This window comes from Antedon bifida, chromosome 2 (genome assembly GCF_963402885.1).
Source record: "Antedon bifida chromosome 2, ecAntBifi1.1, whole genome shotgun sequence".
NCBI classification, from domain to species: Eukaryota; Metazoa; Echinodermata; class Crinoidea; order Comatulida; family Antedonidae; genus Antedon; species Antedon bifida.
Genome location: NC_136227.1, coordinates 29,501,752 through 29,529,260, shown reverse-complemented (window position 1 = coordinate 29,529,260; position 27,509 = coordinate 29,501,752). Strand labels below are relative to the sequence as shown.

Here is a 27,509-nt window from a genome sequence, read left to right as displayed (position 1 = left end):
TCGTGTAAAAATATCTACATTTTAATAAAATAAGTATGACACTTTTCATCTCACGAAGTAGCTATTGGATCAAAGCAACGTCCTGTCCATGCTCATATCATCTTATTCATACTAGATATAGATTGATCTGCTGTCAGTATCTTGTTAATGTATTCTATGTATGAAAGGCCGAAAAGGCATTATTCTCTATCTACTGGTATGAATAGTCCAATGCATGCCGGGTGAATGACGTTAGCGTCACCAATAGTGACTGGAACAACTATTAATTATTATCTACCAGTACTCCATCCACTTTCGTTAATGAATAATTTTCTTTTGTATTAATAGTAATTATAATAGACCTATCATATTCCTTTATACGAAATATATTGCCAAAAACATTCCTTTTTTTGTTATTATTCTAGTTATTATATAAATTAATCATCTTCCAGAATATATTTATCGATTTGGTTTGCAGAGCTCATAATAATAATAATGTATACTTCGGCGCATCTTGTAATTTTAAGATTAAAATATTCTGTCTATTGTTATTATTTTAAAGTATAATTATTCACTGTTGCTACCATTTTTTAACAAATAGAATAAATTATTAAACCTAAAAAAATGTAATAATAGACATATTTTTTTTATATTCTAAGTGTTATCAGTACTTTTATATGTTGATCTTTATATATTTGGTCGTTTTTTAGAATTATTATCTTTTCTTCATTATGAGAATGCTTCTATCTTTGTACAATTGATTTGTAGCACCAGATTTAAAGAAGGGATCTTGTTTCACAAATCTTTTTCTGCTTCACTGGTCACAACAAAAACGTTGGGTGGCGTTTACACGCGGTTCTAATTGTTGGGTGGCACCAGTTTTGCAGCAGTGGTTGCTTCACAATGTTTGTTCTGCTTTCACTGGTCACAGCCAAAAAAGTTGAACTGCGTTACTACATGATGATCGTTATTTGTTGTAGCATAATTTTTGAAGCAGGGTGCTTGCTTCACAATGTTTGTTCTGCTTTCACTGGTCACAGCCAAAAAAAGTTGAGCTGCGTTACTACATGGTGGTCGCAATTGTTTTGTAGCATCAGTTTTGCAGCAGTGCTTGTTTTACAATGTTTGTTCTGCCTCACTGGTCACACCCAAAAAAGTTGAAATGCGTTACAAAATGGTGATCGTAATTGTTTTGTAGCATAAGTTTTGCAGCACAAGTTTTGAAGCAGGGTTCTTGTTTCACAATGTTTGTTCTGCTTCACTGGTCACAGCCAAAAAAAGTTGAGCTGCGTTACTACATGGTGGTCGCAATTGTTTTTAGCATCAATTTTGCAGCAGTGCTTGTTTTAAAATGTTTGTTCTGCTTCACTAGTCACAGCCAAAAAAGTTGAACTGCGTTGAACTACATGGTGATCGTAATTGTTTTGCCTGCAGAAGAGCTTGACAAAAGTCAGGGGCGTTAAGTGTGGTCGCAAAATTATTTGTACCTCTGTAGAGTCGAATGTGCAGGTACGCTTAAGTGGATTCCTTGCCTTGAATAGTTAAACGAATGACTATGATGTCTAATGTTGCAATTATGGCTACAGAGAGTGCCACCAGTAGAAACACCCGGTCGAGAATGGCACCGATATCTTTCCACTCCATCAATATTAAAGTCTCCTCTGCGTCCTCTGTCATTCTCTTTGATATCCTCTTTAACTCTTCTAAAATATCTTCCAGCTCTTTATTAACTATTCTACAGGTTCGATTTGATTGCGGATTATTGTCCGTTCTATCATTTCCTTCTAAAAAATTAGTTTCCCGAAACTTTTTTCCATTCGGCTTACCATTGTCTGACGTGTCGGTTTTATTGTTGAAATTATTACTAGTGGTTCGAATAACGTCAACTTTTGTGGTCATGCCATTTTCAAATGCGTAGTTTTCGTTACCGTTTCTTCTTGCTGCGTAGGTGGCTCCTCTGACAGAAGACGCACGTGGCGTGTAAAATACAATGCGAGCAACAGTTTTAAGCATCAAAATACGTAGCCAGCTGGGTGCCCTTACACCGCCATTTTTATTATATACGTTTAGTATGAAGGCTGTAAATAGTATAGAGAGGCACCCCATGCTGATAAGTATGGTAAAGTATCGACCTAAAAAAACATAAAAAATGAATTATGTAAACTTAAAGTGTAAACAGTCTTTTGTTTGAGGAGTAGTGGTCATGTATCTGGTCCATGATACTCTACAGTAAAGGAAAAGACTCGGCAGCCTGAGTAAGAAGGTAATTTCTGTTGTAGTAATTAGTATTAGTAAGATAAGTATTTGGTAGTATATACAATATTCGGGAATGAACTGGAAAAATTAAAACTCATTTTGTATTGTAGGCCTATTAATTAGACCTAAACAATTTTTTTTTCTGGTAAATATGACACTTATAGCTTCAATTTGACTTAATTTTAACTATATAGGCAAAATTCAGCCTATTCACACCATATCTAGTACTTACTAAGTAACGGAGAACTGTCAGCACTGGGCGGTAATGTTTCGGCAATAAGTTGTTGGAAAAGAATAATCGCTAGAAGATTGGTTATAGCAAACGAAATCTTCTCGTCACATTCTGGAGGCAGATAGAACACCAACATCGTAACGAACGATAATAGCACGCATGGAATCAAAATGTTACCCATAAAGAACTCTGGTCTTCGCTTTAAGATCAGCGTGTATTCCAGGCTTGGGTAAGGTTCTGGGCAGCAATTATATTTTGCGACGTATCTCTCGCCAAGTACTGTCGACAACTCCCAGACTCCATTCTCGTCGAATTCTGTCTGTTCATTATGGGCACCGCCTGGAAAATCTAGGTTTAGTTGCCAGCCAGTGTACAGCCATGAGGCAAACTTTAAAGTGCAGTGCTGCTTGTCGAAAGGGAAATATTCTACATTCATCCGACAGAAGCTGGTGAGGATGGAGGGAGCTGCCTTGACAACCGTTCCGTCCGATTGTATCATGAAGTACAGGCCTTCTTTAAGTCGCTCAAAATCTTTGTCAACACTGTAAACATTAAAGAAAAGTATCTTAGTATTCCGTTACAATTGGCTCTACTTAAAATCATGATGATAATGTAATTGAATGATTGAATGTTAATGATAGCCGCTTTTCATGTCGATTATTGTAAGGATGATGATGAAGTCTTCAGGATAAGTAATGCTGATAATAACGTGGTTGGAATAAAGAAAAAGAATGTGATCTGTACGATTACGTAAGACGCAATAAAACATGTTAGAACATTATTTGTTTGATTTATGAATGTATAATTAATACATAGGGCCTACTTGTTGTAAAGTGTTATGTCCGGTTCCCATAATGTCCCAGGCCGCATGTGAACCGAGCTTATGTTGCCATAGTCAGACGCATTCCACGGAATAAGTTCGTCTTTCCATTCCTAAAATAGTAAAACATAGTAATATATTGAATGCTTGCTGTTCAAATCTTATTGCTTGAGTATGTATTGCTCTTATCTGTGGTCTAATCACACACAAAGTGTACTTAATGCCCTACGGGTATGTTACAACAATGCTCTTCGATTATTGTTAAGATTGCCAAGACACTGCAGTGCTAGTGACATTTCTTTGTTATTAATGATGTCCCGTCATTTGGGAAATATCTTAAGAAAATCTGTCTGTTTTCATTGTTACAGAGAATGTCAGCTAGCAAAAATGAAATGATAGAATGTATTATGATATCATCATTTGAATCATCCAGGCTCCATAACAAATGGAGATCATGAGATGATCTTTTGTGTGTGTGTCTTTTTTATTTAAACTTCTTTATGCAATTTATTTTGTAACTATCATGGACGTCCATTTCCGAAATAAAAGTAAGATGAATGAATGATTACATTTTGATCAAATAAAAAAACAATTAATATTTGTACAGCTTGTTCTATTGTGATTATACATGCATTATTTATTAGTGAAATGTTATAATTTAGACTTTCCCCAAGTCTGTATTTTTTGCACCTTTTATGTAAATCCACACATGGAGGAATTAGTATTTTCTCCATGGTCACATGCCAGACGGCGTTTCCAACTTTTCTAACTTTTTGAGCTCAAGTATTATACGTATGAAACGCCATATGTGCCATTTTACTAATAGTAATAGTCTAGCCCAGACTATATAATACCTTACGACGGAGAATCGACTGTTTCAATCAATCAACTCATGTGCATTGTTCAGGTTTGTAAGCATTTGACTTGAACATTATAAAATAACCTATTAATTGTCGTCTAATATTAAGTTATCGTCAGGTTATGTTTAATTTTAAACTCTTTAATGGAGTGAATAAATCAATTGTTTATCGGCAAACATTCATTATGCAGCAACATGTACTATTTGCATTATTATTGTAATATGATGCACACATTAGCGAATAGATGGAAAAATCAATATTCAGCCTGCACCAATGTTGACAGAAAATGTAACTAATATTGGCATTTCCATTAAAAGTATGAACTACTGTGTTGTAACTCTAACATACAATAACGCATGTGATGATGTAGGGCGCAACGAATCGGAAGTTCTTTGAATTCGTAACTGTCGTTAAGCTTAGTTATTCTACTTCTTAACGCTTAATTACAAGTAATTATTACTCTACTTTACAACAAATGAAAAGTCGACAAGCTATAGAATCTAGAAGTAGTGTATATAGAAATCTGCTCAGTTCAAATTTCAGTCTTAATCAAAGTATAAATAGACATTTGGTCTGTTGTAGACAATTCTTCACATAGAGAAACTATTCCGACTCTGAAACACCGTACCACATGTAGGTAACTAGACATTCCCCAAGTCTGTAGTTATTTCGAGGCTTTCGATTTTTATCTGAAATATAAGCTCAAGTAGTACACGTATGTAACGCCATATGTGCCAAAATATTTATCTTTTTAATAATATTAAGTCAAAACTCCGTCTGGAACCCAGATTAGTAGGTAACCTTTCCTGACCATTTTTAGTGGGTTGAATTTTTAATGTAAATTTCATTTATACTTCCGTCCATGTATTTACAGCTACCGTAATAACAGTCACGTATCGAGTTTGATTTCTATTTTCGATTTTACGAGAATACTATACAGTACAAACACAGTAAGAATTTAACAGTGCAAAATACGTGTTTTAAAAGGATAACGTGCGTGACGTGTCCATGCCATTATTCCTCATGTATTCAACACGCACCCCGACCTTAATACTAACCGCGTCACTTGTAATTATAATGATTGGTTTGTTTTATCGGCGTCATTTGATAGCCAATAAGCGCTTGTGTATTGTATAGATTTTTCCTCAACTTAATAAATTTGTTCTTCGAAACATCGGACAATTCGTTAATGCTTCATTTCATTAGTTTTTTACGAATTATATCAGTGAAACAATATAATGCAGTAGGCCTAATTAACGCATTACTGTATTATTTCACTGATATACCGTAATTCGTAATATTACTTATTTTAAACGAATTATTAAACTATTCAATCATCCAACTATACTACAATAAGTAACGAAATTGAATTACATGGATACTACAATTAGACAATTTTAAGGGTCATCACTAACATTGTTGAAATGTTGTTAAAATGAATATACAGTAAAAAGATGGTTTGGCGCTCTTTTATACGGTAGATTATAACAATAAATATAAAAGTTAATATTACTTTTTCATGGAAAAAAGCGGTTGTATATAAATGCGTTTATCTGCTTCTTTAGAGCAACCGGAAAATTGGACAGAAATGTGTAGGCCGGATGTTTATTAATATTACTACAATACTTCATGTAATTCAATAAGATTGTTTTTATGATTGCAAATGTTCATATAATGTATATGTTTTGGCTCATTGTGATTGGTCAAGGGACTTAGAAAGTTAGCTATAGAAACCAGTTGATGTTGCGTTAGTGATAACAACTTATCGGATTAAGAATGATACTACAATTAATGATCGATCCGAATTATAAAGATTACAGAATGTCGTCACATCACGTGTACAAGTCTAAATTATATCCACTTTCGTCATAGACCACTCGAAAGATTCGAAACGCAAATCTATGTTTCAAATCCCTACTTAAAACGCGTTTTAATACCATTATATTAGAAATTCGATTAACTATGTTTCTAGAATTACTATAATGAATTGATTTCTCTGAGCTCATTAGTAGGTGCTTCATAACTGTCACGGGCGCCTGTTTTTGCTTTTTATTCATTAACGGAAGATTCGTAAACCATTGGCCTAGTGCGAGTAATTCTGAGTAGGAGGATATAATGCGGTACTGGCCTAGAAACAGAATCGTGAAACGTAATCAGTTAATTTCTTATAAAGAGTCAAGATCCATTCATCGAGGTGAATCATTCTGAATCTTGGTTACCGCTATGGACAAAACATAAAGACGTTAAGCGGAACGCAAGTAATTTGACCAATCATAAGCAATGGATTATTCGAACCATCGCTTGTCATTGGTCAGCTCGCTTGGCGTTGCGCGGCTTACGTTCTTCTAGCTCTAGTAGGGAACTGTTGTGCTGGGGGGTCGGTTTTAACGCCTCTCCTCCCAAATACACAGAGAATATCGGTACACATTTTCCACGAAAAAGATCACCCTGTTCTTTTAAGACGGATCGTACGGACCTGGTAAGATTTATCGTAATTCTGACAATTATGAGAAAGTCTGTGTTTAATATTATTGTAACATTTGACGAGCAGCAATTATATAACAAATCGATAGACATTTTAATCGCTCTGGTAACCACGAGGTTCAGACATCAACCATTCTAAATTACTAATATTATTATGTGCAATAATATTATTAAATAATATTATTATTATTATTATTATTAATAATATTATTCTGAGGGTCCCAAATGATCAGCAAATGCTGGATGGATCACCCTCATTAAATATGGTTAAAATAAAATAAATAAATAAATAAATAATAGTTTATAAAAAATCCAGCGAAAAAAACCGTGCATTATTTTAATAGCATGTGAGCCGCAATTGTTATTCGGTAAACATTGTTCACCTATCCGCTAGCAGTACTAAAATACATTATATTATTTACATTTTTATATTTTAATGCGTATAATCCACATTAAGAATAACACCAGGATCGATATTTATTATTATAATAACGGATGTATGCAAAACATTATACTAACCATTCTCATCCAACCACTGATGGTTAATTCCTGTCTTTTTTCTACCTATAAGACAAAAACAACCCGAGGGATTATTCGTAATATATTAATGATGCGTCGGTGGAATCAACGCATGAAGTGATTAATATTAATACATTGAGAAAAGACACACGTACTACTGGATTTTCCAGTCGGTAATTTAATAAACTGTAATAAAATTCAGATATGATAATATAATCCTAAATCTAAAATTCTGCTTCTTCATTGTCGGAAAATAATGCGAAGACGTTTTTAATATTAAATTAAATAATGTAGATTAGTATTTTGAGAGGTTATACTACTGTAATAATAGATTAAAACTGTAATCAAGCTTTGTTACTACTATAATAGAACACAACGCAACCGACAAGCAATGCAACTAATTGGACCAATCACAGTAGATTGATCATCCAAATGTCACTTGTGTGATTGGTCAAATTACTTCCGTTGCCCATCGTCCTTGCTAGTACCAACCACGCCTTTACTACGCAAAAGCTATTTTGATAGAGGATGTAAGAGAAAGGCGAGTGCTAATTACAACAATCCTAATTATTATTTATAATTTTAATTATTTGGCCAAAGTTTAATTTTAATATGCGTTGAGATTACACATAAGTTTAATCAAACTGTATATATTTATAAAAATTTAAATTTGCCAATACCTTTTACTGACTAATTGTAATTACTCACCATTTGGATAACCTGCGTCACTAATATACGGAACGTAACGATTACTGGTAAGGATGAATTAAGGACAGGCCTAGCACTTGTCTCTGCTGCTTTTGATAAAACCCTCTGTAATAGTAAATCTTCCATGTTGACATTTTTACTTGACGAATATTCTGAAAATAAGTATTAACTTTGTGAGTTTTTAGAGAGATTTTATCTCCACAGGACTTTTGGTTGATTTTTGTTAGGCCAATCCAAAGGTAAATTCTCTGGCTATGATATCTCTCTGTTTGGGTGGATCATTAGATGACGTCCATTTTGATTTATGTTTGGCCCACCCTTTTACAAACCCAAGTTAAAAATAACACTTTATTAATAAGAAGACTTTGAATTGTATTTGAGTATTTTCGGAAGTTGCTACTTGTCCGAATCCCACTTTTTCAAATTCCACACTACTAGTATTGCTATCTTCAGTAATGCAGCATTAACTAATTAAGAAATAATTGTCGTAGCAAAACATGCTTTGTATATTCATTAACGTAATGCATTGATAACCTAAATAAGGGACTTTGTGTCTCCTAATGTCGGCAGCACTAGTGTAATGTTTTTTTCTTGGTTTACCTTGATTTTTTTTCTATATTGATTTTGTTGATTGGTATTTATTTTCTACATGAACCATGCGTGAACATACAGTAGTAATGCCAATGTTTTATTATATGGATAATCAGGATTGTCATTAGGGTTGCCTTGCAACGTTATGTATTTTTAAATTACTATTTTCATTTTTCCATTGAATTTTTAGGCCTAATAGTAATATATACATTATTATTAGCTGGAATAGCGCACATGTAAATGTTACCCTAACATAATGTGAAACATGCAAAAGGAAAGTAAAAAGGAAAGGAAGTTTCAATTCATAGTTGACTGGTGGTTTGCCGGACCAATTGCTTTCTTTTCAATTCAATTGGTCAAACTAGGGACGAATGAAATGTCACTCTTCCCTGGTAAAACCCATTCATGTGGCTCGACATTTGCCGTGCCTTGTCACAGGTAATAATATAAAACACGAACAACATTATAAGTGGATTGTTTTTGTCGACGATGTTAATTTACATTTTTTTTGTAATATCATTGCAATCTTGCTCTTATTTAATTTGTTTTTATAACACAGTTCCAATTGAACTGTAGAGTATAATGCTAACATTTAAATCTCTAAATCTCTCCTGAAAATATGCCAGAATTTAGATAACTTCTGTTGTTTATTAAACACAGATATATTTCAATCAACTTAATAGGTTTAAATTGAATTGAAGATGATCAGTTTCTATATAGATCGGTCATTGGAATTCTATTTTTTTACAAAGCGATTATAACTAATGATAATCTGTGATCTATATCCAATGTTATTTCTGAATGGTTTTGTTTTTTTTCGTAAGATAATAAGGAGAAACTAATATTGTCTTTAAATGCTAAAATAAAAAAAAGAATTATGATTTATTGATGTCAGACAACAGGTTTGAACCAGTCATTGTTACTACTTCTAAATTCTTCAGTTCGTTTTGTTCAATAATTAATCTAAAATAAAACAGGCCATTTACATGGCTGCAGTCGCGTCCGCAAATTTGAGTTAGTGTTTACCGGCCGACCGACCGACACAAATGAGTTGTAGAGTCGTGTTTGCACGCGGCTAAAAAAAAATACTGATTTTAATGGCCTTAATGAATTTGTACTGGGTTACCAAGTTACTGAGTTACCAAGTTACTTGGTTATCAAGTTAACTCAAGTTGGGTTGGGTTACCAGATTACTGGACAAAAACCTGTTTTCATATACCATGCTCCAAAATGTCCACAGTTGTATTGTAGTTTGAATACTATAATTTCTCTTTAAAAAGTAAATAAAATATACAAACCAAACATTATCTATAACTGTATTTATTTTAAATCTAATCAGACTAATCTTACTCCCTGGAAACATTTATCAGGCTAGACACAGTAATATATTCACACATGTACTAATTAAGTTATTTCACGAGTAAATTGATTTGTGTATCGGTCTACATTGTTGCAAATACAATGGAAAACCCTAATGAATTTGAAGTAATAATAGAATTTCTAATTTAAACCATTTTTTGGAGATTTATATTATTGATAAAAATAAAATAATACAAGAAGGCAATTATCATCACCAAAAGTATTAGTATAAAATATAACCTCCTTGGCGGAGGTAATAACATCAATGCAGTGTATTTAATGGAAAGAAAATCCGACGCAACTGGTATATTTATAAATAAATGATGAAAAAAGTAACTAGACAAAGTTTTTATATTATAAAATGTTACGTAAACCCTTAAATAATGTACTTTTATAGAAATATGAATCCACCACAAATGAATTAAGCCATCGGTTCTCCTATGATGAATTACGGTATCTTACGGTATACATATTGATTATGTTACGTTAATTAAAACTTGATTACTTGTAATTATGATGGTGAATGACCAAACTTTGCTTGTATTTTCTTAATGATATTCCATTCACTGTACAAGTATTAAACCGGGTTAATCTCATAAAAATTCGAATTGGGTTTTTGTAATGAAGTATAATGTATTAGCGTAATTTAGAGTTCAATGAATGTACAATATAAATAGTACCATAACCTTACAGTAGTTACAAATTATGGTCAAAAACATACAGTACATAATATTGATTCAACCTACCATCGATCATATGTTTGCTGTTTATGTTCAAGTAAGATTAACTAAAACAAAAGTTAACTTAAAGTGGATATTATAAAAAATAATTTATACATATTATTTTAATATGTATTATAACACTAAAAATATTCTCTAAACAAAGTAAACTTTGTGCGTCCCCTGTTGATCCGGTCATGTTGTATTATGGCTATTGATTTATTTATTATATTAATGTTAACTAGTTTTCTATGGGCCTCCTATCACAAGCCCCTTGTGGGTTTCCTGAAGGTCTCTTTCACTTTGTATTACTAATTTTTTTATGTATATTGTTTTTTTTATGAGATGAATAAAGAAAGATATTGGATTACCTATATCACGGGAAGCGAACTCCCTGATAGACCATCGTACATATGTCATACTTAATGTTTGCTTAATTATTTATAGTAATAAAAACATATATTATTCGATGAAAATTGAAATTGAAATATGTATATATAATACAAAGAACTATATTGCGAAATTATCGTTACAAATATGGAGGTAGCTGAAATTTAATTGTACTTACGTGATGTAATATAAATAAAAACAATAATAAAAAATATCTCCTGATAAGTCTTCATCTTCTGCTGTCTAAAACAAAAATATATCGTAGAACTATCTTTAATATATAGCCTAAAAATCAAATGTGACAACCTGTTGTTACTGAATCAACCGTGCGCACACCAGCGAATTCTACTTCAAAACTAAAAAAATCGAACAGGTCAATCAGTGAGTAATAGTATTGATAATATCTGACAATACGCCCTCAATAGGTTTGCTTATTAATAATGATCATAATCATTTTATTATTATTATTATTATTAATTTATGATTATTATGATGGTTCTTAATATTCTTTTTTTTAAATAATACCACCTCTCTATTATTATTATCATTATTATTATTATCATCGTGTTTATTATATTATCATTATAAACTGCGATTCGATTTAGTTCCAATAAAGAGAGATAAACGTGTTGGCACACATGGCGTGCCATACTTATATTTGAACTGGAATCGCCTAGTTTACAGACTAAAATCAAAACGCCGAAAGAAAGATTCACTTAAACCCTATCTACTTGCGATTATAGGATTTAGATACATGTTTTATTTGTCATTCCTATTTTATTGGAGATCAAAAAATGAGTTTTGCACTAAAAGTTTTCGACAGTGTAGAAAAAATGATATAATGACATAATATTTTCTCAATAACATTTATTCTATAGATCAAATTACTGAATAATAAATCTAAAATATTCGTTTATGGACCAATTAAAACAGGAAAAAAAATCAAGCCAAAACGATCGAAAAATGCTCCTTGCTCACACATTCATAAAAGTAATACATTAGAACCTCTATCAAGAAAACACCTTCTGGATTCAAGGGAGCGTCTCCTTAAGAGGTGTCCACTGGTTGACCGCAGTGTAAAGAGTATAAAGACAGGAAAGTTTTACTGGTGGCGACAAGACCCGAGAACTGACATTTGGGGCACTAAAGAAACTATTGAATGGATAAACAATATTACTTTTTTCCTTCTTTAACATAATTATCTAATATATCAATTCAGGAAAGAGTAAGATCAAATGAATTCTTTAAATTTGGTCACTTAAAATATTTTGAATTATTAAATGAAAGTGTGCATACGTGAATACATATGAAACAGTTGTTACGCGATAAACTATAGAGGGCACAATACATTATGCTACTACTTTATATGGTTCTGTCCTACTATGATGAAGATAAAATCTCGACTTGATTTGACTTATAACCCCATTAATTCCCCATTTAATTCTGGTAAAAATTACATTGTGAAGTTTAGTGTTACGAACATCTACGCATGCTCACAAAATCACGATTCTAAGCTTTTACAGATGAGTTAAAGATTTGGAATTGTTGAAGTAGCTGTCTAATGTGGGAAAATTTTTAACGAAATTTCACACTAAATAAAACGAAATATAAAAGTTACGTCTAGTACATGTATGATCATTATGCTAACCAATTTCACAACGAGTAGAGTACTCTAAGGTGCTAACAAATTTAAGGAAGTGAATATTTTGTATTTTTTAGGCCTATTTATAACAGTAGGATTTATCATTAGATCAAGACACAACTTTGCGCTGATTACTAGCTGCATATAATATGGGAGTATGTTTCCATAGGTGTTTGATCAGGAAATGACTGGGGTAATAATGTTCAGCGCATTGAGAGCTTGCTTATATGCGCTATATAAGAATGAACTATTATTATTATTATCATACATAATTAAAACATTTATGAATAATATAATAGGTAAAGGTGAGTCCCGTATTCATTCTGAACGTAGGAAATCGTTGATATTTCTTCTCGGAATGTAGTAAGGTGGTCAGTTCTTTTCTCCCTTGTGTTTTTCAACCAGGTACTCATTTACAGCAACGGGCAACTGTTATTGGAAAATGAATCCGGGTATTTCTGTATATCCAAACAATTACCAAACTCCTTATATTATTATTATTCTCTTCAAATACCATCAGTTTTTGGGAGATATTTACATTATTGCTAGAAATTCTTTATGGCGAATAGTGAAAAACACGTTCTTTTCCTATAAAATTACCGTTTATTGATTACTAAGTAAATGTGTTTTGTAGACATGCAGATATCGCAAATTTAATAAAGCCTTCGCGCTTTTTTCGGAATAAGGAGACTTTCAATTATTGTATAATTCCTGGAATTTTGCCTCTTTATTATTTATATTTAAATATTTTAAATATTTTTATTTTGTCACTTCGAAAGAGAAAAAGAAATATATTTTATTTTCAATTGAATACTAGTATTAGGGCTTACTGAAATTATATTAATTTTTATGTTACAGTTGAGCCCTTATTAAGAGGACAACTTTGGGACCCAACAAAGTTCCCTTTATAGAGGTGTCCACTGAATAGGGTTGGACTTAATTTACTATTGGTAATCCTTAGTCACATGTGCCTAAAGACATCGAATACAATATATATAAAAGTGTGATGAGATTGTTTTCATTAAGTTTGCAAAAGACTCAATTATTTTCCAGATATTATAAGTAATATTACTGTGACTGATACTATAACAACGATAAACAACACGATAAAGGCAACATTCCGCCAATTCTCTTTTTTGGAATTATTCAGTTCTTCTTTCTCATATTCATTCGAATGCAACCGCAGTTCATTCAATATCAGTTTTAATTCTTCTGGCGTCGAGTTAATTGCCGGGTCACTGATATACTTTATTCTTTCATCAAACTGTTTGATACTGATAGACCTACCAGAGTAAACAGAAGCATCCGAATTAGAGTATGCCGTGTTTTCATTTTCGGTATCCATTTGCTTTTGGCAAATGTGTTCATTAAAAAAACCCCAACGAACTAAATAATATTATTGTAATTAGACAGATATATATAATTAAATACGTAGGCCTACTTGTTATGCAATGTAACATCCGGGAGCCATAATGCTGACTGTTCCACGAAAATCTCGGTAATATTGTTGTAATCATTCGGATCCCATACCATAAACTCGTCTTTCCAAAGCTTAACAAAAATATAATTAAGTCCTCTATATACAGTTGACAGTTATAGAGCAATCATATATAATAAACACATGCGAGTTATAGTGTCATATATACACGGCAGATCAACATTTATTTTTTGTACTCAAAGTATTTTTCTCTTTAAAATAGATTTCAATTTAAAACTAGACACTAATCATTTACCATTGTGTAAGGTTTATACAATATACAATCCAGTTCATTGTTTGTACAATGAGAATTTAATATATAGTTATATCAAACGAGATCTCATTTGCTAAAAAAATATAATTTTGTATTGAATTTGAATATTTTATTATATCGATATAGAATTCAATAATAACATATAGTGTATGACGCTCGTTGAGTTTGTTTTAATTTCTGAAATGACTGCCTTGCTCCTGTATTTTTTTTATGAATAAATACATGCCATTCTAAACCATCCGCTAACTGTGATTTCTTGTCTTTTTTCGTTCTAAAAATTACAATCAATAGACATTGACGACTTCCATTAGCATTATTACAAAATAACCTAACATTTATTAAGTGATGTGTCAGGTTTGGTAATGGTTGTAAATGCTAATATGAGGCGTACCTGTATTGAGTAATCACATTTTTTTTTTGGTTTTAGTGGAAAAAAATCAATCATTTATATAGGCCTACAACAAAAAGCAGTGGCAAGTAAAAAACAAGGGGATACTGTATATGGTTCTATGTTAATATATAATCGCTTATATTGAGTAATCAGAAATTAACATTTTGTATTGGTTATTTGAAACCAGTACCGGAGAAAAATCATGTATAGAAACAACAAAAATCAGTGGAAAAAATAGGGGCTGTCAAAAATTATGACTGTACTATGTTTGTAAAACTTCAATAACCATTATATTACCATAACCATTGTACTGTTTCAGGGCTTTGATATAATAGTACATGTTGACTATTAAACATTAGTGAATCGTTAAATTGATCTATAATCCTTTACATTATGGGAATGACTTTCAGAGTCTCTAGACACGTAAACAAGTAAACATACTTACTACTTTCAGTTACAAAGCAAAACAATGAGCAGTATCTGCGACACTATCAATTTAATAAACACTTAAAAAATTCAAATGATGAATGAAGTCTGCTCCCTTTTTTATCATTATTAATTTGTAAACGTTGAGGGGGTAAATAAATAGGTACCTACTTTATTAACGTCTTCAATTTTTTGACATGGATTTAGATGGCTACACCTGCTCTCAATAATTAGCGATATTGAGGTTGTATAATACGGAGATTCGATTTAACATTGGTAAAAGGATATTAAATATTTGTGGCACACGTGGTATGTATACTTGAGCTGGAACATCTGCTAGTTTCGGTTTCGTACAAAATATTTAAAAAACGTGTTGATTCGCTAGGTGGCGCTCGTAAAGGAATACTATTACGTTATGAGAGACAGAGAAAAATATTACTTATTATTTTTAACTATACGTACGGATTGAACTTAAGTACAATAATTATAACCCAATTACCTCTATAAATCAGAGATATCTGAGCATAATGTACCACAAATGAAATAACAGTGGGACGAGCCCCCCACCCTCCCCGACCCAACATTGAAGAATCTTCTTGGCTACACCTTCAAAATCATTAACAATTTTATATGTTTCAATCAGGTCAGGTATAAATTTAATTATTTGAGTTACGCATAGACGCACATTATATACAGGACATTTAATTGTAATCGTATTAAATAAGAAAATGAACTACTGATTAAGAAAGCCATTAACAGTTTTCGTTATCAGTAATATTATGATAGCCCTATATTAATACTATAATAAAAATACAATGTTCAAATTGTTAATGAAATTGAGTAGAATTGCAAAATGCATCTAGTAATGCCATGCAGTTAAACCAATATAATTATTATGATATATATCTTGTATATTAGCTGTTAATTTAAGTGCAATTATTATTCGACAAATTTACATTTAGTAAGTTATAATTTGTGATTTGTAACTTTAAAACATAAGTTGATTTAAATGTACAGATTTTTGAATACGAGTATAAAAAAACCCTATTTCTTTTTAAAGTCGTCCGTTTGTTTTTGGCGTTGCTGTTCTATTGGCTGGTTACATAACATTTACACTCACACACATGCGTGTAGTGAAATTAGCCTAAATCACACACAGCAATAATACACACCAATATACTAATATATAGTTCCGGTGAAATCTTATGTAGGAGAATTTTACAGTAGGCGGAGGTATGCACTCTCTGAGTGGCTTTCTAGTTTATGTTGGTAATAATTATATAAAGTGTGGTTAGATTATTTTCATTAGGAATTATTTTCCAGAAATTATTATTATAACTGTGATGGTTACTACGACAACAATAGTAAACAGAACGATAAATAGTAACCTGTCAACAAGTATGACAACATTCCGCCAATTCTCTTTCTCTTTTTTGGAATGATTCAGTTCTCTCTTATATTCATTTGAATACTTCCGCAGTTCATTTAATATCAGTTTCAATTCTTCAGACGTTGAGCTCATTGTTGTATTACTGATATGCCTTGGTCGTTAATCAAACTGTTTAATACTAGACCTACCACAACACATGCAATTAGCATGCTCAGCCGAATGAAAACATGCCATGTTTTCATCTTCTTCGCCGGATTTCTTTCGCTTTAAGGAAATTCGCTCATCAGCATATGTACTCGTTTTTCTGCCAATTGCTTTTCCAACTTTTCCAAAAAGTACACTTGCTAACCATTTTGGAATATCCCCAGACTGATTACAATTATAGATGTTGAGCAAAACTGCACTACAGACAATACTAATACAACTCATACAAGTAAGCATTGTAAAGTATACCTCTGAAATAGTGAGAAAAAACAAATCATAGTTTATTGATTATGAAATCTTGTATTTTATCATTTACATTGAAATGAACAAATATCCATAAACGGAATGCAATAATGTGTTTAAATGAACAAAATTTGACTGACTTGTAAATAATTCCTAAAATTATACGTAACTAACTAATTATGCTTATATATTTTTAGTAAACAGATGTTTAAGTTACTGAAAACCGTTGGAATTATTTCATTTATATAATGTTAATATATTTATATGGCGCCAATAAAATATAGCAACAAATATCCTTACGGAGTATCGGTGTACTGTCTGAGGATGGTGGCAAAGCCTCAGTAATCATTTGTTGGAATAAAAGAATCGCCAACAGTGTACTGACACCAAACGACATCTTCTCTCCACTTTCCGGTGGCAGCAAGAACACAAACATTGTCAAAATAGACAAGAGACAGCAAGGTAGAAGAATTATCTCGACAAAGAATCGCTCACGCCTCTGCAAAAACAGTGTGTAAACTACTCTGGGATAAACATCTGGACAACAATTATATGTCTCTTGTGTGTACTGAACACTGACGTCAGTTAGATTCCACGCACCGTTTGGATTAAACTCGGTTTGTTTGCTGTCATCCCCAGTGACAGGGATTAGGTCCTGTCGTTCACTATTATAAACCCAACCTCCAAATTCTAAAGCGCATTCCTGTTTGTCAAACGGGAAATATCTCAAATGCATTTTGCAGAAGCTTTTTAGTATAACTGGCGTACCTCGAGTCACCATTCCATCATGGTTTACAATGAGATTAATTGACTTTTTCGTTCGTTCAAATTCGTCGTCAACACTAACAACAAAAAAGACCACAGACATAATATACTCAAAATAGTATCAAAACATGTTTCAATGAGCCCAGATGCCTATTATGGCTGAAAGAAGACTATGGGATTAAAAGTCTTAGAATATTGTTTTAAAATGTGCTGCTGCAGACCATAATTATATCAACCGAAACGAGTGTATAAGTGGCCTACCATAAACAATTATCAGTTTAGGATGGCTGGGCAAGCAATAATCGATCGAGGCAAGACAACCAATCCTTATTTCACTTTGTTACTCATATAATCCAGAAATTATCAATATAAAACGTGACAAAAAGTGACAATTTGTTTTGATGGATTCCGAATTTGCATTTTATGTTCTCTTCATTAGACACGTCCAACATTATTATGAGAATACATTATTATTATATTCTAATATGCAATACATTTAGAAACAATTCAGTCGAAATTCAGAGCAAGTATAGTGTATAGTTGTACTAGTAGGCCTATATCAGTTTATAAGTCATGTTAAGATGATAATAAACCAAACAACAAATAAAAATAATTTAATTAAAATTATAAATTAAAAACTTAACAATTTAATAGTCAAATTATACTAAAGTAATAGAGATTCGATAGATTTACATTTAATTACATTCATATTACACTCCTACTCTATTCTTAGTGTATTAGCATTGGGCTTACTTGTTATACAATGTTATATCCGGGTTCCATAATGCTGACTGTTCCACGAAAATTTCGCTAATGTTTCCGTAATCAGCTGGATCCCATACCATAAACTCGTCTTTCCAAAACTAGAACAAAAAAGTTCAACGTAAACATTTATTTTCTTTCTTTCCTAAACTATTAAACAATATAAATTAATAAGGTACTTAAATAAGGCAGAATTATTGGATTTAACAAATAATTCATTTCGATAAATATATATATATATATGAATCCAAAGGCAAATTACTGAAAAAAATGACAATGCTGTGGGTATCAGTGACTGGATCTCAATAGAGATACAAACAAAAGCGAAAAGCTAAATCAAAACGATAAAGTAAAACAGCCAGAAAAGTTAGCAGAGCTTTCGAGCAACACTAGCCTTTCATCATAGGTAACTTTATTTCCAAAAAATGTAACAAAACCACACACTGTGGATTTACAAAATATGATAAGTTCTTACATGCATGCCTCTTACAATAACAAAAAATATGAAATAATGTAAACATTCAAAATAACAAAAGCCACTTATTTCTGTTGCTGGCAATCTCACGCAAATGAATTAAGTCGTTTAAATTACTTAACTTAAATTTAAATTATCTAACTCAACGTAATTAGTAAACAGGGTTACATCAGGTGGTTAAAATTAGTACCGAAAGTATGAACCAACTTTATTATACCATCAGGTACACATTTTAGAAAAGTAACGCGCGATTGACCGAATTTTGCCCTTACGTAAATTTTTAATTTAATAATCTATATATAAATTTACGGGCTTCCACGTCACAGGCTTGCCTTTCTTTTTACATTTTGTTGTATTATAAGGTTTATTTGTTTCTAATGAATATAAAAATAAGAAACAAGAAGAAAAAAGAGAACTATTTTAATAATGTTGCCCTTACGTAAATTTTTATATAGTTTATTTTAAATAATCTATATATAAATTTTGGGAGTTACTATTGTGCGCTTTAATTTATCTGGAAAAATACCACATGAAATCGAAAAATTAAAAATATGCCAGAGGGGTTTGAAAATAAAAAATGTTTAATTACAAAAGCATTAAATCCATCTAAACCAGGAGCTTTGTTGTTGCCAAATGAAGTAATTTTTAGAATTTCATTTTCATCTATCAACTGGGTTTAGAAATAAAGAATGCGGAACGGGATTGGGTAAATTTTGGAAATTTACTTGCAAGTGTGGGTCCAATGTCAAAAATAAAATCATTAAAGCTATTAGCAATAATCTTTGGATCTGGTACCATGTACTTTAAATGCGTTTTGCATTGATACTTTTTTTAGGAGAAGTTTACTCTACATTTCTAATTGCAGACCAAGTTTTTTATATTATGTTGATGTTTAGTAAAGAGCTTAAGAAAATCAGATTTTGCAGAGCGAGTTATACTAGTTATGAGTTGCTAAAAAGAGAATTTGTAAAAATATTAACACAATTATCATATTGGTATTGAATTAAATTTATATTAAAGTCTCCAAGCAGATAAACAAATTTCTTTTAATCGTTTAATTTAATTAATATATCATTAAACAAATCAGTAAAATAATTAAAATCAAGACTAATAAATACAGCTTGTGAAGATTGTTACTATTCCGATAAAGATAGAATCACAAAGAGATTCTGGCGTGCTGATATCATGTCGAATCATGTTGAAACATGTTCATGAACATAAATGCCAACACCGCCGCAACGCTTAGGTTCTCTGTTTTTGAGACAAAAACATAATTTGGAATTTGAAAAGCTGGATTATTAGTGTCAAGCCTACTTGCAATGATATCAAATGTAAAGTTAGTGGACTTAAGAAACGTACATATAGAGTCAATGTTACGTTGTAAGCTTATGGGGTTAACGTGTATCATTGATACACATTTGTCCCTATCAATATTCTTAGTGGCATTTATAAAATCCTCTGAGTGGTAGTATTTAGAGATAATATTATCGGCATAAAATTGTTTGTCGAGATCTCTTTTAGAATTTGAATTTTCAGCGTGTGTGAGAAAGGTTTCAATATATATCATCGCGCGGGCCCCTGGAGGGATGCGCAATTAGACGGAACATTAAACATTAACAAAATATAAAACTAAGTACGATTTGGGACATGCTTGAGAGACGAGGCAAAAAATCATTAAATATGCAAAAATAAGACAACAGTAAAGTTTATGCAAAATAGAAATTCAATTGAACAAGTCAGAGTTAAGATGCAAACGGCAACAATCGGTAAAGATTATGCAAATACAGAATTCAATTTAACAAACGACATAGGCTTACACATATATGAAAATACAGGTTAAATATGCAAGGACGAAAACAACAAGAACCGACTTATTTATGCAACATTTTAAAATTACTTACTAAAGTTTGATTTTATCAATTTTCTTCATTTTTCATGCTTTAGACCTAAACGTTTTTAGTCGCGTGGACGCGACTCAATAGTTCACTATGTCGGTCGGTTGGTCTGTCTGTCTGTCTGTCTGTCGGTCCGGTATCACTATGCATTGTAGCACGCGACTTAATGGCTGTTGGGCTTGTTTTTTTCTATTTGGTGGTACCCGGTTTACCTACTTACCGCATTATACCATGCACTAACTGTAATATCTTGCCGTTTCTCGTTCTACAAAACACAGCAGAGAAAAATGAATGTTATTACCATTATCATTATTATAATGCATTGTGTAGAATTCATGAATGTATTCACATGTGCACGTACGCGTCTGGTTGTCGCCTCTTATGTTTTTTTTTTATCAGAATTGAGGGAAAGGAGAATTGGCTTTATCTCAATGGAGATACAAAAAAAAAGCGAAAAGCTAAATCAAAACGATAAAGTAAAACAGCCAGAAAAGTTAGCAGAGCTTTCGGGCAACACTAGCCCTTCATCCGTGCAAGTAAAGGTACTTGGACAAAGATAGATAGATATATGAAGCAAGCGCTGCGTGAGTGGACAGTAATAAAAGAAACTAGAATTTAATTCGTCACTTTGACGAATTATAGGTGATCATTTTTATAATTTTATTGACATTAATATTTTGTAAACATGCACGTATGTTAACATACAATCGGAAAATGTTGATGTATGCCACCCTATTATACGCTATAGTGCTGAGTTGTGCCTATTATATGCCATATACATAATGTACAGTATATACTGTATATCTATATACAGTGTAGCATTGGTGAAATTACAGACACGCATCATGTTCTAATTTTTTGGCACTGATGACATTATCCAAATGAACTTGTGGATAACAATATCGAAAGATAATGAATTGAGCAATAAAATATAACAATTGGAAGAAAATTTGGCACGTAGAAGCGTGGTGCGCGCTCTTTAAAATTTGTATAACTTTGACGAAAGAGATGAAAAAATTGCTTTTTAACTTCAACTGGCCATATGATAACGTCACAAGATTCGATAGGCTTAATTTTTATATAAATTCATATCTACATTTAACCAGCTCTCATAATAAGTTATAATCATCAAGGTCAACTTTAATTCAGAAGAGCTGTAAGGTATTCAAATATACATTGTAGGTGAAATTACGTAACCACCGTTATTCAAATTTTAAGACGTGATGACGTCATCAAAATGAAAATTTTGGCAACTCATGAGTAGCATAATTGGTTGAGGTAGAATCAATTAAAAATTAAAAGAAAATAGATCACAGATAAGCGAGTTACGCTCTGTTGAATATGGTGGTCTATGACTAAAGGGGAAAAAACCCTATTTTAAAAATTCATGTGGCCAAATGATGACATCATACCATTTTGTACGTCTAATGTGTATATACATTCATATCTACAACTCATTGGCTTCCATAATAAGTTAAAAAAATTGGGGGTCACCTTCCATTCTGAAGAGTTATATTCATTTAAAAAAGGCCTTATTTTTTACCATTTTTAGCACTTTTGTACAATTAATGTGCGCATTTTGTCATTTTTAACGTGCTCGTATAGCATTATTTTAAGTCGAAATGGACTCAAATTTGGTGAATGTACTAAGGAAGATGAGTAGAATGCAATTTGTACAAAAAATTGGTATTTTTTACGCTTTCTATGTATGCACGCGCAAAAACGTGTTTTTGCGCAGTAATTTTTTAAAACACGCAAATGGCCTAATTCATGCTCTAAATTGATCAAAACGTAATTTTGAGCTTTTTTAATTTTTAACGCGCGATTTCACGCGAATGACCCAACGTGCACGTGCGTTTTTATTTGCTAATATTTTTACGCTTGGCCTGAACCTTACGTGTAGTGAATTTTATTAATATGTGATAATGAATTATGGAGATATGATTGATAATGTGATTTCACAAAATGGCGTATAAATGACGTCACGGGTGAGTGATCACGCTCAAAAGCTTATTAGGACTAAATTACAGTATTTGGAAGACATTGTGAAATTTTGGTAATCATTGACATTTAACTTTTTGAGATATTTGTTACACAAAAAGTGTACAGAAAGAAGAAAAATATTTTAATGCAAGTACAATAACAATAGGTGATCATTTTATTCTAAATGATCACCTAATAAAACAGTGTTGTGCTTTTAGTAGTAATTCCCAGTTGTAATTCCCATCGTGGTCTATTGCAATAAGTCTGAAATTTGCAATCGAGTGACCAGCTGAATTAAATTGATGTTCGGCTACAGGTTGATCAAGCTTTAATGTTTTGATAGCTGATCTGTGTTGTGTCATTCTCATACGGAGCGTGTTTTTTTTTGTTTCCCTGACATACTGTTCACCACAAATTTTACAGTATATGAGATAAATGACGTTTTTGGTTAGACTTGATTGTATTATCCGAAAAATTCGGCCAGTTTGGTTACTCTTAAATTTTTCAATAGAGTCAACCAATGAACACGTTTTGCAAGACTTGTTAGTTAATTTCACTCTTAAATTTGGATCTTACTAATATATCAGGAAGGTTGGGAGGTCTACGAAATACAATAATGGGTGGTTCCAGAAAAACAGTCCTGAGACGAGAGTAGAAATAAAGAAGATGTAACCATAAGTATAACCCAGTAGTAAATAAAAAAAAAGAGTTGGATGATGGGTGTTGATAAAACATTGGTACATGTAATATGGTTAAACCATTTTTACATTAAAAATATTGAAAGCACTTAATTCATTTCACATTTATTCAATTAATGAAAACTTAAACAATGTAAACAATATAAACAAATAATGATTTCATTAATTTGGATCAGACTTAGAGGCCTGTCTCAGAAAGACCCAACAAAACATAATACAAAATAAAAATGTATATAAATTAGGTAAAAGTGGCATAATAATAATAATAATAATATATTTATGAATGATAATTTTCCAAATAATTAAACTTAATTTGATGTCTGAATATTTTTGCATTTTCACATTCTTTTAGATTCTCTTTTAAGTTATTCATAATTTAGGTCCATGAACTGTAATAAAAAATTGGCTTTTGCTAAGTCTTACAAAAGGAACATAAAGTAAATTTGAGTTCTTAATATAATAACTATGGACAGTCTTTGGTTTTTTAAATAATGATATTATGGAGAGAATTAATCGTATTATTGTGATGTACAGTACTATTATATTCAACACCCTATATCGAAAATTTGAAAATGTTGCAATTATCATATCGTATGACAAACTCATATTCGTATCCCTCCGAATTAGTATGCCATACTAACAAATCAATTAGGCCTACTTATTTATTGTTTTCGTTTTATTGATGAAATAACGTCCTTACCAGTTCAATTAATTGCAAAACAATTAAACGGATCTTAACTGTAACATTTTGTGCATCATCTTTGACTGGTCTCGCCGATGATATTATATAGTTATTCAGTAAGTCTCGTGTTATTTGCGACTCTGTATTTTGAGCTAATAGTTCAACTGAAACAATAACCAAAAAAGGTGTTTTCATACAAAATGGAAATTTAAAAAGATGATTATGCCATCACATGCATTATATTAACAGGTTATTTTCTTCTATCCTTTTACGGTTTATCTGTTTTACAGGTTATCTCATGCTTAGTATCCTCATCAGTATCAGTTACTCCATTGGTTGTATATCTTTTTCTACCATTATAATAATTATAAACAACTGTCTGTGTATTTATACCACAGTCAATAGGATGGTTAGGTTGTGCCGATGTAATAAGAGGTAATTTAATGATTCAAACAAAAAAGACGGAGGAGAGAGAGAGTGGGCCAGACTTATAGTGTTCTATTCAATGTAGGCCTAACCGTCTAAAAAGTGCTCAATACAGTAAGTAGAGCTGAAATGTACGTTGAGTCTGGACAAAAAGAAAAGAACAAATTTACCTGGATAAAACAAATACAATATAACCATCAATAGTAATAGTGAAATTGATATGTGCTTATTGAAGCAACATAACGAATAAAAAAATAAATGTACTAAAGAATGAAAACAAAAGTAATTGCAGAGAAAAATATTTACCTGGATAAAGTAAATACAATATAACGAGCATCAATAGTTGGAATAAATTCATTCTAATGACAAGTACAGTACCTGAAAATAGGTATGTCTAAGTTACTAACTAACAATGTACACATCATAATTCATAGGCCTAACTTAGGTTTATATTTATAGAATTACGACACTAAAGATAATGTTATTGAAATAGTATATAGGCTTATGATGCTTGCACTACAGTAAAATCTCATCTTGCCACAAGTTTCAATATCTCGCTAATGCTTCTTTCATAAGATTAAACCTTTAAAATAAGTTTAACAGAGAAAATTACGTTGTATTGAAAAATAAAACATACTTACTACTTGAAAAGTTTCAGTTACAAACCAAAACAAGGAGCAGTATCTGCGACACTATCAATTTAATAAACACTTAAAAAATTAAAATGATGTGTTGAATGAAGTCTGCTCCCTTTTTGTCATTAATAATATATTGATTTGTAAACGCTGAGGGGGTAAATAATTAGGTACCTACTTTACTAACGTCTTCAATTTTTTGACATGGATTTAGATGGCTACACCTGGTACCAATAATAAGCGATATTGAGGTTGTATAGTCTTGGTTCGAAACGGAGATTCGACTTAACATTGGTAAAAGGATATTAAATATTTGTGGCACACATGACGTGTCATATGTATACTTGAGCTGCACAATCTGCTAGTTTCGGTTTCGTACAAAAATTTAAAACCGTTTTAATTAGCTTTAAAAAGAAAAGATCTCCAGGAAACATGGTGAATGAATATTTCTGAAAAATTACAACATGAAAACGTCAACCCATTCTGTTATGTTTTCGTTTCTGGTAATTGTTAATAAATTCACCATAAAATGTCAATCTTGTGTACGGAGAATTACCAATAATGAAAATTAGATTTAATGGGAAAGTCTAAAAGCAGCATGTGCCTTTTAAAGTCATCAACTATATTGCGATTATTTAAGATCTTCATGGTCATGGAAATGATACAAATACAATACAAGAAACTTTATTTGTCTTCGTAAAAAAGAACTGTCGGTTATCAGCAAATCCGAATAAAAATATACATATGCATAAACGGACGACTAAAAAATGAGAAAAAGTTCAAACGTATAAACAGTAACATTAACAATCTTAAAAAAGTTAAAATCGTATTGTTACAAATACATTCTAGAGACACTGGCTGGCTGATGACTTTTTATTTTATTTTTTTATTTATTTTTTTTGGCTGCCAAATTGTTCCAAATACGTACATTATTCTGGCATTGAAGAATCTCATTGGCTACATCTTCAAAATCTTGAATGTTATATGTTTCAATCAGGTCAGGTATAAATTAAATTATTTGAATTATGCATAGACACATTATATACGTAAGGACATTGACATTGACTTTAATATTGTAATCGTACCAAATAAGAAAATGAAATACTGATTAAGAAAGCCATTAACGGTTTTCGTTATCATTAAAATATCATAACAGCCCTACATTAATATTATAATCAAAATACAATGTTCAAATTGTTAGTAAAATTGAGTAGAATTACAAAATGCATCTAATAAAGCCATGCAGATAAACCAATATAATTATTATGATATATAGATCCAGAATCTTCTATATTAGCTGTTAAATTCAAGTGCAATTATTATTGGAAACATTTACATTTAGTGGTGGAAATTATGACGCAAATCTACAATGTCTTGAACTATAACTAATAATAATGTGTTGTTTTGTAAACTATAGTAATCAATAATATAATAATGTCTACAGTCTACATCCAATAAATCCCAAAACATAATCCACATGTATTTTAAGAGGCACTATATGTCAACAAATAATTATTAGTCCTCTCCATGACGATTGTCACATAATGCTTTGTATTATTTTTTATTGTATTTATATGTTTCATATGGACAGTTTGTCTGAAATAAAGTTGAATTGAAATTGAATTATTAAGTAGAAAAAACTGCCATAGAAAGAAGTATCATGTTCAAATTATTAATGAAACTGAACAGAATTATACATCATGTCATGTCAGATAACCAATAGTTTTTGGTGATCCAGAATCTTGATTTGTTATTAATGTGTAATAATTATTAAGAAAATGATATTTAATAATAAAGTGCAAATGATGTCGCAATCCCACAATGTTTTAATAAACGAAACCATGTTAAAATCGTTAAAGAAATGGAGTTTAGAATAGAATATCCTCAGTAATGTCATGGAGAAATCTGTTTACTGTTTTGGAATGTGGCATTTTGTTTTTACTTAATCTTTGTTTTTGGTATGGGTTGTGATCCCGAGTTGAGAAAAAAATTGAAATGAAAAAAAAAACATTATTATTTTATTTATGGAGTTTAGAATAGAATATCCTCAGTAATGTCATGGATAAATCTGTTTACTGTTTTGGAATGTGGCATTTTGTTTTTACTTAATCTTTGTTTTTGGTATGGGTTGTGATCCCCGAGTTGAGAAAAAAATTGAAATGAAAAAAAAAACCATTATTATTTTTACTATTATTCAGTAACGTTTATTAGAAGGTTCATTAAT

The 27,509-nt window shown here is 31.4% G+C and overlaps 1 protein-coding gene across 1 annotated transcript; it reads right to left on the bottom strand.

Moving 5' to 3' along the window:
• Positions 1–1,077: 1,077 nt before the first annotated feature.
• On the bottom strand, positions 1,078–26,527 carry LOC144835598 (neuronal acetylcholine receptor subunit alpha-3-like). The gene is made up of 11 exons (XM_078690679.1): positions 26,506–26,527; positions 24,243–24,388; positions 21,082–21,126; positions 18,483–18,592; positions 17,265–17,806; positions 16,706–16,972; positions 7,859–8,010; positions 7,151–7,195; positions 3,291–3,400; positions 2,468–3,009; positions 1,078–2,111 (listed from the first exon to the last, which is right to left on the bottom strand). Exons 1-11 carry the CDS (start codon positions 26,525–26,527, stop codon positions 1,495–1,497), a joined length of 2,598 nt encoding a protein of 865 aa, XP_078546805.1. The 3' UTR covers positions 1,078–1,494.
• Between the last annotated feature and the right edge of the window lie 982 nt (positions 26,528–27,509).

Bases quoted from the DNA above. Each gene is read 5' to 3' on its own strand.
- LOC144835598 (XM_078690679.1), bottom strand. From the start codon at position 26,527: ATGGCTTTATTAGATGCATTTT. The intron at 21,127-24,242 runs GTAAGGACGTTA...TGTGTTTTGTAG, and splicing joins TTTTGCAATTAATTGAACTG to AACGAGAAACGGCAAGATAT. The intron at 17,807-18,482 runs GTAAGCCCAATG...TTTTGTTGTTAG, and splicing joins GATATAACATTGTATAACAA to TGTTGACGACGAATTTGAAC.